This window comes from Topomyia yanbarensis, chromosome 2, assembly GCF_030247195.1.
Source record: "Topomyia yanbarensis strain Yona2022 chromosome 2, ASM3024719v1, whole genome shotgun sequence".
Classification (NCBI taxonomy): Eukaryota; Metazoa; Arthropoda; class Insecta; order Diptera; family Culicidae; genus Topomyia; species Topomyia yanbarensis.
The window spans coordinates 371953132-371968170 of NC_080671.1; the positions used below are offsets into that span (position 1 = coordinate 371953132).

General features: G+C 41.1%; 3 protein-coding genes across 4 annotated transcripts in view; 1 reads left to right on the plus strand and 2 right to left on the minus strand.

The window, feature by feature from the left end:
* Positions 1-6073, minus strand: part of LOC131684538 (ribosome-binding protein 1) — a 31861-nt gene extending 25788 nt beyond the window's left edge. For both annotated transcript variants that reach the window (XM_058967513.1, XM_058967511.1), the window contains exon 1: positions 5782-6073. The gene's annotated coding sequence lies outside the window, so the exon portion shown is untranslated. The remainder of the gene's footprint in view (positions 1-5781) is intronic.
* A 2709-nt stretch (positions 6074-8782) lies between these two features.
* Positions 8783-9701, plus strand: LOC131684539 (actin-related protein 2/3 complex subunit 3). Its single transcript, XM_058967514.1, has 2 exons — positions 8783-8957; positions 9076-9701. The coding sequence occupies exons 1-2, from the start codon at positions 8952-8954 to the stop codon at positions 9604-9606; spliced, it is 537 nt and encodes a 178-aa protein (XP_058823497.1). The 5' UTR covers positions 8783-8951; the 3' UTR covers positions 9607-9701.
* A 1656-nt stretch (positions 9702-11357) lies between these two features.
* LOC131684540 (cell division cycle 7-related protein kinase) lies at positions 11358-14295 on the minus strand. The gene is made up of 2 exons (XM_058967515.1): positions 13888-14295; positions 11358-13470 (listed from the first exon to the last, which is right to left on the minus strand). Exons 1-2 carry the CDS (start codon positions 14009-14011, stop codon positions 11837-11839), a joined length of 1758 nt encoding a protein of 585 aa, XP_058823498.1. The 5' UTR covers positions 14012-14295; the 3' UTR covers positions 11358-11836.
* Positions 14296-15039: the final 744 nt, after the last annotated feature.

The window sequence follows — 15039 nt, forward strand, 5'->3', positions numbered from 1 at the left end:
AAATACATATAAATCTTTTATTTGGCTTCCTAGGTTTTCCGATTATCGTAATCCTTCAATATTTTCCCTTCTTTCGTCATTGCTGGAATATGTAGCCTTGTTAAACTTGTTCAATTCCCTGGTTTTAAATGTTTATTCATTATCACTGCTCTCGACGAAGTTGATAGGACGGGAAAACGTCGAAATTATTATTCAAACATGTTTTGCCATCGTCTGAAATATATTCCGTATATTAGAAAATTAATAACGGACAAAACACACCGTTTATCTGCTATTTGACTTCGGCCTATTGTAATGTGTTTAAAGGTAAAATCTGATAGCCAATCTTGCGTTGGAACTTGGAAACCCACAGCAGCATAATTTCAACCTTGATGCCCAGCACTAAGGCAACTATCAATGTGATCTTTGAAGGGATCTCTGAAGTAAACCATCAAACCATCGATGAACTCCATTATCTCGGTGCACCAATAACGCAGAGTACCATACGCGACCTCGAGACTACTGGCGCCGAATCCCCCGACAAATGAATGGTACCGTATACAAAGTGCTTCTCGCTCAGAATGTTCTGGAAAAGTTTGGTCATCTTATCCTGTTTAGATAATGCTGCCTCTTGGTTGATTAGCATTTCCAACATCATTCGAAGATCGGTCCTATCGTCAATCTAAAAATATACATTGTTAAACTATTTAAGGCAATCACCTTTCGTTTTCACTTTTTTAATCCAGATACGTGAAGCATTTTTATCGCACTCAAATTAGCGAATATTTAATATTTTCACCGCAAGTTGATGGCATGGTAACCACCCACGGCTCACAGAAACGAGGCTTGCTACTCCGCGAATTGACAGTTGTCGGTGACGTCAGAGAAATCTTTGAGATAAACAAATGGATTTCTCGAATGATGTTAATTGACAATATTTGAGCCTTACGGTGAAAAAAATATAATATGCAACGGATTCATGACGTAAATTACGCCATAATTACTCTAGACACAGTGGATAATCAGTGCATCTTTGTGATTATTAGCGAAAATCAGGAATTTGGCTGCATACCATAGAAAACATATCTCATCGAAATTTCCTGTTACATGAAAAGGTTTTGAACGTTGACATAGCTTCCTTGTGATCCATCAGGTGCCGATCATTCGTTAGCAGCAAACAATAAATGAATTTCATCTAATTGTTTTCACCGACGATATCTATGACGCGCACTCGTCAAATGTTTACACTCTAACAAGCTAGCCTAGTATATGTAAGCCGTGGTAACCACCCATATAAATAATAATAAACATGGCTAAAATCAAGGCAGTGTTGCTCGAGAAGCTCATTTTTTATCATTTCCGAGGGGTCACTCAATGCACTGGTGACTGGTGGTAAATGACTCGGACACTTTTTCGTTAGAATATTCCAGGGAGTTTCACGTCGTGTCGTTGGTATGACACTTCGTAAGTACTAAAACGTTCTCCTTATTACCGGGGTGTTATTAAGTTTGCGCGATCGCAAACGTAGGTGTGCGTTGTTAATCGCGAAGGGCTTAAGCGTTCGTATGTTACCGTGTTTATCACGTGTGATCGCGTTCATGTGACTTCGCGTGTACAAGACTGGATTTTGTACCCGTGTGGCCATTCCTATATAGTCGTGCGTTCTTGGATGGTCACGCGGACCTTCATTCTGATAGTTTTCGGTGTACAATTCACATTCTGACAGGGAGTAAGTTACCCCATATCACTAGAGTCCTCGGTCATGTCGCCATGTAACGTGGTGTCCGGTGGATATGAGAGCTTTCTTTTTTTAATCGATCCAATTGAAGGCATGGACCTAGTCTGCTGACATCAAGGATAGAAAAATCAGGGAAATTACCGATTCATGACCGTGCGACCACGGGACTTTTTAGGTTCACGCTTGAGACCGCGTTTGAAAATTTATAAGCGCTGAGACGTTATCAACGGGATGTTATCATGTTTGCGAGATTGCGGGTGTAGGTGCCGTGGATGGTTGCGCAGGGATCAAATGTTTGTATGTTAGCGTGTTTGTCACGTATATGTGACTTTGCATGTATAATTTAGATTTCATAGTCACGTGGCGTGTATTTTTGAATGATCGCGCGAGAACCGTGAATTTTATGCTTAATTTTTAGTGTATGGTACAGATGGTAGAAGAGTGTCAGTTTTCCCATATCACTAGAGTTCCAGGTCATGTCGCCATGGAACGTGTTGCCTAGTGAGTATGAGCGTCATTTTTGGTTCAACTGGAGGCATTAGTCTAGGCTGCTAGGACTGCGGTTGGACTTCCGGATGTGACCGTTTCAAGATCGCGCGAGTGGTGGGTTAATGTTTGAGACCGCGTTTGTAAGTGTATAGGTGGTACGCTTACTTAACTACCGGGGTGTTTGAATGTTGGCAAAACCGCGGGCGTATGTATAGAGCATTGAAATTGCAGGGTCGCGTTTGTGACCAGGTTTGTGTTATCGCGAAGACCACGAGCGGTTGTGCGGTTGTACCTATATGAGTATAGTATAGAGCATATGAATAAAAGGAGTCATAATATGCCGAATAAAGAAAAAAAGATGCTCATTAGAAGTACATAAATTGACCGATAGTATTTTGGTATACATGAATAATGGAAAAGCAAACTAATAAATGTACAAAAGAACAGACTAATGAAGTAGAATAGAAAAACACATGTAACATAAAATCAAACTACTTTAACTCGTGCAAATGTTGTTTATTTGCCATTAACGACAATGGCATTCTGTTAGATATTCAGCATGCTATGCTGACAGAGAATGGATGATTCACGTGCGTCGGCAAATTAATTGTTCCTTAATTTATCCCATCCAACCTTCCCGAATGAATAGAATCGAATGCACAAATCGAATACCGGAAAGATTACCCACTATTCTATCATATACGCCAGTTCTGCATCCATTCCCTGAGTCAACTGTCACAAATATTTAGACGAACACATACACAGATAGACATACGACTAGCACATAACAATTGTACACTAGTACCAAAAACTACAACTACTACAAAACGGCAGCTAATAGATTTCTACTGATGTATTTGTCAAATTAATTTAATTATTAAATTAATTTAATCAGCCTGTGCACGATGACGAAGTCAACCGATAAATGGACACACAATGACCCCCACTGTGAGCCCTTCCACCAACACTGCCATTAAGCTGTGGAATAATGCCATCATACACACTGCCCATATATGCATAAAAGTCCCATATTGAAAAACAGCAAGCCGAGAAAAACGCTCTTCAAGATTTACATTTTTCATTGAGCCTTATGGATGGGACAACCATGTTTTGGTATTTTTTCGATATTTTCAGAACAAACCTGATAATCTTATTTGTGCATTATGAATCAGTGGTGATAAAGAATACTATCCAACAGATATCTCATTTTCGACAAAAATCCATATGGGACTCTTATGCTTATATGGGCAGCACAGCCCAGAGCAAAAGTCAATCCACGTCGACCCGCCAGCCGGCCACGTTAGCGCGCAGAGGCTAGTGATTGAGCGTTAGTATGGGTTGGAGCAGAGTATGAAAAGACATATAACATAAAAAAGACCCATAAGCTCTCTCGGTCTCCTCGATGCGCCACTATCAAGGCGTAATGCAATGACCATCTTAAAGCAATTGTCTGTCAGAGGTTCTGTAGCATTTATGCATGCAATATGCTTGATGATCTTTGCAATACCGTAAAAGCCCTCAGCCTAGGGGAGGGAGTATTTGTACATCCTACGTAATTGGATATAAAATTGTTGTACATGTTTCCAATCAGATAGCGCAATAGTCTTATTTTTTCATTCAGTACAACGGTAGATTTTAACGTTTAAAAAATCGGGTAAAATTTCGGCAGAAAATTTTGAAACGGGACCCCTATATTGAAACGTTAGAAGTATTTTACTTCAAAATAAAAGATACTTATCTTTGAATTGTTGTCTTCAAAACTGTCTCAAAACAATGCTAAGAGTGGAGAGTGGAGTTCAACGATAACCTGAGACACGCCATTCTCAGATCAAATTGTATTTCCTCCTATTTCAAAGAAAGTCGCAGCAACGCGCGATGGGTATTAACTAGTATTTTAAATGCAAGCATTCGCACAGGTCCGACATGGTGCGGTGCCGGACAAGTGTGAATATTCTCATTTGAAGTCTGTGAAAGAATATGTGAACACGGCGACTCCTTCCAGAAGTGTAACTGTAGCCGGGCTAATCAGTGGTGAATGCTGAAAGTTTCCAATATCTTTGCCGCCAAATGGCGGTAGATGGCGGTACCACGCTCGACATAGGAGTACGGATGAAGAAGGCAAGGGGTGCCTTTGCGAGTTTGAAAAACAGGTCCAAAATCCGAATTTTTAATTCCTACGAGAAATCTGTGCTGCTAAACACTAATGAAACCTAGTGTGTATGATTAGATAACACTCAACGGTTGCAGGTGTTCATCAACAGACGCTGGCGGTACATAATTCGAGCCTGGTGTCCTCAAAATTTGATCTCAAACAACCAATAGCAACTGAAATTTGGGAACGAAAGTGGGGCTGGGACGGCCACCACTTACGCAGGGGCGGAAACGAAATCTGCAAACAAGCATTGGACCGGAAGCCCAGTAGGCCAAGTCAACCAAAATCTAACCTTGCAACAGGTTAGTGCGATAGCTGGAAATCGACCTGGGTCAGTGCTTTGCACCACTCCAGATACGCAGGACACCTCCATTTAAAAAAAAAAACGCCGTTATGCCAAAAATATTACGCACAAATTTGAATAAGTGAAGCACCGCCTACACCGGTGTAGTTTAATGTAAAATACGAAAATGCCGTGAGATGTAGTCATTGGTCATTGGTTTTTCTCGAAACCAATGCAATGTTCCTTAGCCCGGTCTGACTTAACACCGATCAATTAAACCAAAAAAAAATATTAGAGATAGACCCCACGTGATCAGGGTGGTTATGTTGACAACTAGGGTAACATTTTGAAATTATCATTGAAGCCTAATCGCAAGCATGGATTATGGAAATGTTTTCCATCATCCGTCTCCTTTAGGTACCAATTCTGTAATAGTAATCAACACATTGAACCTCTATCAGTCGGTAGGTATGCATTATCAGTACTATGCCTGATTTTTTAACTTTGCAACTAGATTTAGTTACAATTTACAGTAAACCGATATATTTCCGGAACATCACATCGATTGTTCATGTTCAGATAGTCGCTTACCCCAAACAGCGCAAGAGAGCAAGTTTCAAAAAAAATCTGATGACGACGACGATTCTCTGCTGTTTTCCCCATTCCACTATACCTCTTGATTTACACAGAGCTGCGAACAGCAACTATTTCCAGTGTATACGCTTCCGTGACCCTTAAACTTCTAATTCTCATTTTCGATGGACTACCAGAGATCCGATACTTGGCATTAAAATTACACGGAAATTGGGTTCAAAAACACTCTAAAGTGATCCAAAAACTGAAATCTTAACTTCTAACGGTGCAGTCCATTGACAAGGTTAATTTTCCACATACCTACTCACTCTGTCACAGAAGAAATTCATACTAGGCCGCCATCATGCTTCACGGTACCAACTTACTCCCTATCACAAGATTCGTTGTTCGCTTACACCATAATTTTGATGATCAATGGCCTTATTTAAAGTATTAACAGATCTATTTGCTACTTGTTTTGTTAAACCCCTTTCCTTAGATAAATATCCGTGCTTTTTTAGCAACTTTAGAAAATACCATCAGAAAATGCGACAAGCCAGCACTTACGTTTCGTTCTCTCTTTCACGCTCGACAATCGGTAGTGGCCGGGCCGACTGGCTATGAAGCCGGATGAAGCAGTTCTGTATCCAGCCAATCCCTGTTAGGCTGGAACAATATTTTCTAGATTTTTGTGGAACCACTAGTTAGACGAATTATTTGACACGTTTTATACACCGTTGCGATATGTTAAACAAACTTAAAAGTCAGAACAGAAACGATGATCTTTCAGCAAGTGACAAAATTACTTTTCTTCGCTCACGTAAATTTATTGACCACGTAGAAGAACAACCACACTCACACGGTCGAGAAAAGAAGAGAAGAAAGTTATTTCAGTTAAAAATGAACATCACACTCACACGACGTATACATAATTGGAAGATGGATTCTGCATTGTGACAAGTTAATCCAGTAAAGTTCAAACGGAAAATGAGCCAGAATGCTGGCTGGCTCTAGTCCGTATTCCGGCTCCAGTGACACAACCGATTCTAGTTAGAATCGGTTGAGTCACTGGAGCCGGAATGCTAACTAGAACCACTCAGAATTCTTACTCATTTCCGGCTGAAATTTCACAGTTGATACGAACCCACGGTGTACTACACGCAAACGAAAAACCACCTAAAATTTAGTACTTTTGACTCAATCTCGGGGTATTGCGAATCTTTTCTTAAATCCACATAGCGACTTTTCAGCCATGCGCCACCGGGCCGTGCGTTGAGTTACGCGCCCATCTAATTTGCATCAGTGCGAGTGAGAAAACGTTTTGACGTTTGTTTTTGTTTCGATCGCACTCGTGTGTATCCCATATAGCAAGAACTTGACGAAATGCTAGATTATCTCGAGATAGACAATCGTGCAGGAAGGAAATACTACGTTCACACTACGAGTTAAAACGTGTTTTGATGACACCTTTCTTGTTGCTAATTATTAAAACATGTTTTAACGCAGTAGTTTGAACATAGTATCACAGAGAACAGACATCCATGATCGAACAAAAATATTTAAAAAACGTGTGTAAACATTAGCGCCGCCATACCAACCTATCCCAACTATCCATCAAATCCATTCCGAAACCAGTTCAAAATCCTGAATGGATTCAGTATGGAATCTTGCTCAAAGAAAACAACCGATTCCGACTCTATCGGTTGATGCATTTGAGCTGGAATTCATGCTGGAAGTCCTAACCGGTTCCGGACTGGTTTGGCTGGGTAGAGGAATAACCGCTGTCAATTCTGTCGAACTCAACCACAAAAAACATGACGACAGTAGCGCACCTGGTTTGGATATCCCAACTACCTTCGAAACCGTTAGATTTTACATAAGTTGAATGCTGAAGATGGACGTCTGTTCTCTGTGATAGTATGAACTTATGTCGTTTTTGCTAGAGGCAGAAACTAACTCAGTTTCGGACCTAACTGCTGTCAAACCGTTTATTTGAAACCAGTTTCGAACCTAGGTCATGCGCCACTGAACTGAAAACCGAGTTTGGTTCCAATCTGAAATATATTTCGGGTTCGCTGTTTTGCGAGAACCCAACTTAGTTCCAATAAAAACGTTTGTTTGAGGCAACTAACCTGGGTTAGTGTCTAGGTTCTCAATCGAAAACGACATTAAGTAAACCGTGTTGAAGGTAGTTTCCATTTTTAACTACAGCAAAAATTATAACTCAACCTCGACTTCAATTTACTTAAATTTAAGTTGAATTTACCTAATTTTGAGTATACCCCAAACAATTCAAAAGTACCTTGCTGCACGGAAGACCTCGACTGAATCGAATCCCTCGTTTTGTTTTTGACAACACTAATAAGTGCGAAAGTGACCCACAACTCAAAAGTACCTATATTTCCCAGTTAAGCTCAGCTAGAAATGAACCGGAGTTCTGGCTGGTTCCAGTTCGTATTCCGGCTCCAGTGACACAACCGATTCTAGTTAGAACCGGTTGTGTCACTGGAGCCCGTGTACGAATTGGAAACCAGCCAGAGTTCCAGTTCATTTCCGGCTGAACCTTACTGGGCTAAGTTAAAAGAACGTATTCTGTAGGTTGTTTTATTTTGGCGTGTACGAAAAAGACGCACATACCCAGTAAAGTTCAGCCGGAAATGAACTGGAATTCTGGCTGGTTCCAGTTCGTATTCCGGCTCCAATGCAACAACCGATTCTAACTAGAATCGGTTGTGTCACTGGAGCCGGAATACGAACTGGAACCAGCCAGAATTCCGGTTCATTTCCGGCTGAGCTTAACTGGGTATTATTGAGTCGAACCAAAACTCATCAAAATGTCAATAAGTTCAGCACAGAGAACAGACATCCATGATCGAACAAATATGTTAATAAAATGTGTGTAAACTTGTGAATCAATACATTAAAATGCTAGCGCCGCCACACCAGCTTATCCCAACTACCCAGTTAAACTCATTTTGGAACCGGTTCGGATTTCTGAATGGAGTCAGTATGGATTCCAAATCAAATGCAACAATCGATTCTGAGTAGGAATCGGTTGTTGCATTTGATTTGGAATCCATCATAATGACTCCCCACTGAGACGTCCAAAAAATTGTTTCAAAATCGTTCAACACGGGTCCAACGATGGACGTTCGTTGAACGGTTATTTGGACGTTGTCCAAATTGGTCCAACGAACGTCCTTCATTGGACGATTTTGAAACCAACCGTTCTTAGAGGGGATTTTAGTTCGAATCGGTTGTGTCGCTGGTGCTGGAATACTAACTGCACCAGCCGGAATTCCGGCTCATTTCCGGCCGAACTATGCTGGGGCCCAGTTAAGTACAGCAGAAAATGAACTGGAATTCTAGTTGGTTCCAGTTCGTATTCCGGCTCCAATGACACAACCGATTCTAGTTAGAATCGGTTGTGTCACTGGAGTAGGAATGCGAACTGGAAACAGCCAGAATTCCGGTTTATTTCCGGCTGAACTTGACTGGGGGATAGAGCATTAAATTAATTTAAACACAATTTAGAATATTTTTTCGTATCCGTGTATGTTGACAAGAAAATTCAATCATCGCACTTTTCCACAGGGCATTCATTCTGATGTATGTTCATTATAAATTTAGTAGTTTATATTTTGAAGCAAACTTGGACTAACAATATCGGTTTATTAACAAAGAAAAACATTTAATTGCAAGAACTGTGAGATTATCATCGTATAACAGAAGCAAGAATGCCGGTATGAACTGTATCACAATTGATATTCAAGACTCAAGAATCCCTCATTATGAATCATTTTTTTTATTGATGTCATTAGGGTGTAACTAACTACACTTTGTTATCTATATTCCATACAGGCGTATCATTCCTTGATAAAAGATTATTCCCAATCGGTTGGAAATATGGCGATCCTCCCGTTACGCACTCAAGCGCGTGGTCCTGCTCCGACCAACGCAAATATTGACCAGGACATAATCGATGAATCATTGTATTACTTTAAAGCGAACGTATTTTTTCGTACCTATGAAATCAAGTCTGAAGTGGATCGAGTGTTGATATACATTACACTCTACATCACAGAGTGTCTCAAACGACTACAGCGTTGCTCAAACAAGAACCAAGGCTTGCAAGAAATGTACACTCTGGCGATCTCCAAGTTTGATATTCCGGGCGAGGGAGGCTTCCCGCTGAACGCTGTTTACGCTAAACCATCAACGCCTACGGAAGTGGATTTGATGAAGCAGTACTTGCTGCAGCTTCGTCAGGAAGTTGGCATTCGGGTTTGTGAGAAAGTGTTTTCCGGAGAAGATGGAAAACCAAGCAAGTGGTGGTTGTGTTTTGCCAAGAAGAAGTTCATGGATAAGTCGCTCTCTGGTCCGGGACAGTGAGGTGGTGTACTATGGGGCACGTGCCGCAGGTAACGAACATATTTTTTAATCTATCGATTCAGCGAGAATTAAAATATCTAATTTGGGGTTGAAAACGAAGCACTGGTCAAATCTTCGAAACTCCTCCTATGTGAAGCATGAGATTGGGACTACGATTCAGCATTAATGGGTAAAACTGGGTTATATTGTTTTAAAAAAACCGCAATTGAAACGAGATAAAGTAGGTCCAACTACGTGTAGAAACTACGAAAGATCATGCTATCGTTTCTCGATCATTGCGTACCTGATTATTGCAGCAGCTTGCGAGTATACCGATATAGTTCTCAGTAACTGACTCCGAGTCAGGGCTAATTTGAAAATTTCAAAGTTGTAGGGATAACATTGCTGCGTTAACTGTACAATGTAATAAATAAATAAATAAACTTAACTTGCATTGTTCTAGTTCTATTTCCTCAATGGTAGTTGCCCAAAAATGGTATTTTAACTTTCTCATACAGAAAGATTATGCAATCACTCTGAAAACAGCAACATAAATCGGTAATGTCGGTGGCTTAGCTAGGAGGGCGTTAGGAGGTTAGACATCTCCTTTTAACAATTAAAATAAGTTGGTGTGAAGAAAAAAAATAAGCGATTCATTTTTTGGCTATTGGCGTAAGTGCTAATACCTAGGAAAAATAGTTTATACATATTAAACTATTTAAATACTACAATTATTCAGGTGTTTTTTTTCCAATTTATTAAGTCGAGTGCTTTCTCACAAACCCATAAATGAGAAAGATATAATTCTGTATCGGTTTTGTTGGCTATTTTCGACAAATTTGAGACTAAGAGAAACGCAAGCAATGAAATTGAAAGACGGATAGGTATTCTAGAGCGAATCAGTTATAAACATAGAACGGAAAACTAGAACTAGGCAGGCTCATATGGGCATGATCGAAAGGAAATGTGAAGAATTCTTTGCCTTCTGCAGAGTAGGAGTTAAGCGTTGCACCCAAGTCTACCGCATGGTCTATGGTAGAACATAACTCATCATCATGTTTTACCGCCGACGCCGGCAAAAAAATCTTCACAAATCCTCGCCCGGAACGACCATGCGATCATTCTTCTCCCTTATAATTGCGCCACTAGTTGGATTAAACTGCAGGTGTTTGTCCCTAGTAAGAATTGAGGTTTTATAGCGACTAATAAAACGTAGATTGCACTTGTAGTGTGCTATAGAACTTCAAGTGTTACTTGGGGTTGTTATTCATCTGTGTGCAATCGAACATTTTCTCACAGTCACCTCACCTAGCGACAGTAATTTTTCTTGACGTCGCTAAGTGACTGGTAGAATAGGACGAGGAGTCTCACTAGTTTACCTTACTCAGGATCAACCCTTCGCAAAAACATACTGACATTTTCTGTGGTGTTTTATTGTTTTCGTTTTACACTTTGCGTCTGTGCTGTGTAACACAGGTGTAGTGTAAAAATAGAGATAGATTCATTACACGCAAATTAGCATCAACTGCACTGGAATAGTGCAATACCGAAAATAAAGTTACCATACGCAAGTACAGACTAGTACTAGGAGGATTAGTGAAATGGAGGGATAACCACCTACTTCCAAATTACTGTCTCGGACAGTGTATAGCAGGGGGAGCTAGGGCACTGGCGAAATAAATCGAACGATATTTTTGGACGGATTCCTCTACAGCGTTGAGTCTGTGTGTACAGGGCCACTTTCAATGCTTTCCAAATAAGTCAATGTTACATACTGCTAGTCAGATAAGTTTATTGCCTCTATTTTATTTTTTGCTTTAAGTCTAGATCTCTCGGCAGCCATTGTGTTCAGGAATAGTTATCGAAACCCTATTCTGGCTTCGTTAGTTTTATTTATCCCAACATTTGATACACGTTTTGCACAGAGCACACATTCAGACTATATGAAAGCAAATTTGTTTTATCGTTTCAAATAAATAATTTCGCTTCGGTTTCAATAAATTAAACATCGTACACACACATTCATAGAAATTGTTTCTTATGTAAGAAAGAGTTCGTCTGGTTCATTCAAAGATCTCTTCGAGAAACACGATTTTTTGCACTATTACAACCTAACATAGCAATTTTCACTAACATTGAAAACTGTTTCTTTTTCGCCTAATTTGATTTTTTCACTTGGTCGGTACCGACAATGTTGGCATTTTGTTTTGCTCTGGAGATCGATCTAATACTTTCAAATAAGTCAAGCCACCTAATAAGTCTCCTGGAAGAACGGGTGATTTAGGGCTTCCTCTGCGGAGATGCGGTTATGTGGATTTATTTCCAACAGTTTGTGAAGTAGGTCATAGGCCCGTTCCGAGTACTCATCCTCGGAGAAGTCCCTGTTGGCTTCGGAATGCTCGCAAAGACACTCCGCCAAACGCAGTTGACAGTTGTCGCAACTGTTGGCAAACGTGGTTGCCGTTTCATCCGCATCCTGTTGTTGCCGTGCACGGATGCGTCGGAAACGGAAGCGCAGACGCAAGCATAGCTTCCTCAGGTCCAGCGGTTGCTTTCTTTGGGCCGTTTTCACATGGCGCCCTAGTTGAATCGCTGTCTTTTTGATGCGTTGATCACCAAATACCGTTATTATCTCGGCCAGCGAGTGCAAGTCATCCGAATTCTTGAAAAACGGATAGCATCGCGACAAAATACTCATAAACATCACCCCGGCCGCCCATATGTCCACCACGGTCGTTTGATCAGGATACTTTAAAAGTACTTCCGGTGGACGATAGCCTGGAGTACCAGCACGAGATGCTTGCATTTCTTTTTTTACAAGGCAGATATTACATACCTGGCTTTTGCCGAAACATTCACATACGGAATCTTGTTTATTCGCAGGGCCAGCCGTTGAAGAGGTGTTATACTGGTGGTTTCTCGCGCCTCCCGTTGCCGTTTTCGGGGGCATCGGTGCAACAGCAGGTTGATTGCTGACCGTTCCTCGTTGCTGCTGGCGTTGTGCTACCTTAATATTAGTACTAATTCCCAGTACGGTGGATTTTATTTGACGAGCCAATGGAGAGCTGTAGAGATCCTTAGTGACATTCGAGAGTTTCATTGGTGAAATGATTTGATTTGATTGTTTTAGTGGTGTTTTGAATACTGGTGGTGGTTGTTGCACTTGAGCGATACCCATCTGCTCCTCATTGGCAGGTTTGGTACTGTTCTCCAGGTTATCATCGACAAGTTTCAGCTTCTTCTGTTGCTGTACCACAGCATCGCTACACTGCTGATTCTTCTCTGCCCCTGTTTCTCCCGAAAGTCTCCTCTTTCCAGTCTTATCCTCTACCTGTTTTGCCGTTTGCGCCGAATTAGTTTCGGTTCCCCTAATTGCGCGTTTATGACTGATGTCTTGGGCTAGGCCGAAATCCACAAGCAAAAACTTTTGCAGCTTGCGGTTGTACAAGAAGTTACTTGGTTTAACATCTCGATGAATGACGCAAAACTCATGCACTCGTTTCAGTGCAATCAGCAAATTCTTCATGTAAAGTTGCGTTTCCGCCGGACTCATCTTGTCATAGTATTGATGAAACTGATCATGAGGAATGTAGGGCATAACAAATGCAACTGATTCCTGTCGACGCAGGCACAAGTCTACTCCAACCACGTTACAGGCACCACCTATCTGCATCATGCATCGCAGCTCCCGTTCGATACGGCTCGGATGACTAGTAGGAACCACATGCTTGATGGCAAACAGTTTTTTGCGATCCGCTGGCAGGCGCTCCTGACACTTAAGTGAGCCGAGAAACACCGAACTAAAAGTTCCATGTCCGGTCTTGCGGTGGATTTTGAAGATGTTGTCGATGTCCGGAATCTGCTGGCGCAAGTTGGCTACCAACTCTAAAATTATAGGAAGCGAAAAAAAATTAACGATTGTTAATGTTAGGAGCAAGATTAAATTGTAATTTATTCATAAGCATTTTTACCCAATAGCTTAACTGCTTATAATCGCATGTCAGTTCCATGCAGATAGGGAAAACCGTAGAACATGGGACTGACTTGCGATTATGAGCAGCTAATGTGATGACCAAAATCACTATTTTTTAAGTTATACTTTGCACAGAATTTTTGAACATTAATTTTATCTGGATTTCGGACATAATCACCATGTGGACAGATTTCGAACCTAGATGCCACCTGTGTAACAAGAGTACCTAATAACCATCAGAATGATTTTCTGTCAAAATAACCTTGAATGCACCACGCTGTTTAAACAAGCATTATAAAAACTAGAATATTGCTCAAACCTATACTTACTTTCATCTTTCTTCGGCACCTCATTGGTAAGCAATTCGGCCAGTTCCGCTGCAATTTTGCGGTCTTCGGCTGGTTTGGTGCTCGCATTTTCACCATTATTTTGAGCCTCGTTGATAACCTCCATGTTTAGTTGCGCTGGTCTGGTTCGCCCTGTTTATCTAGTTTCTGCTGAGTACACGCGTCTTCAAACTAATATCCAAACTTCTAAAACTCGCACACCAATTTCAGTCTACAGTCGAAATAATCTTAACATAGAATAATTTAACTAGTTTTGTACTTGGGGCTTGGGATTGAAAATTCTTGATAATTTGATGTAGGATCGCAGTGGTGCGAAAAATTGCGTTTCTTTGTTTCTCCGTGTGATGGTGAAGAGCTGTGCGAAGAGTGATGTGTTCGATGCGACAGCGACGCTGACGTACATATTGTGGGTGCGGGTTTTGAGAAGTGGCGCAGGTATTCCCAGTAAAGTTCAGCCGGAAATGAACTGGAATTCTTACTGGTCCCAGTTCGTATTCCGGCTCCGGTGATAACCGATTCTAACTAGAATCGGTTGTGTCACTGGAGCCTGAATGCGGACTGGAACCAGCCAGAATTCCAGTTCATTTCCGGCTGAGCTTAACTGGGTCTCTTCGTTCGCTTTCCGTTGAGAAAGAGTAGGTCGAAACATACCATGCATCCAAGTGAAAGACAGAGAAAGTGTTTATTTTCTCCTTGTCAAACCCATTTCGGAATCTTGAAAGGAATCAGCGTGGATTTCAGCTCAAATGCAACAACCGGTTCTAACTCAATCGGTTTCGGAATCGGTTGTTGCATGAGATGAAAATCATGCAGAATTCCAAATAAAATTCCGAATGGATTCCCACTGAGAACCCTCTAAGAACGGTTGGTTTCAAAATCGTCCAATGAAGGACGTTCGTGGGACCAATTTGGACAACGTCCAAATAACCGTTCAACGAACGTCCATCGATGGACCCGTGTTGAACGATTTTGAAACAATTTTTTGGACGTCTCAGTGGGAAGCCCAAAAATTGTCCCAAAACCGTTCAACACGGGTCCAACAATATACGTCTGTTGACCGGTTATTTGGACGTCGTTCAACGTTGGTCCAAACGAATGTCCTTCATTGGATGATTTTGAAACCAACCGTTCTCC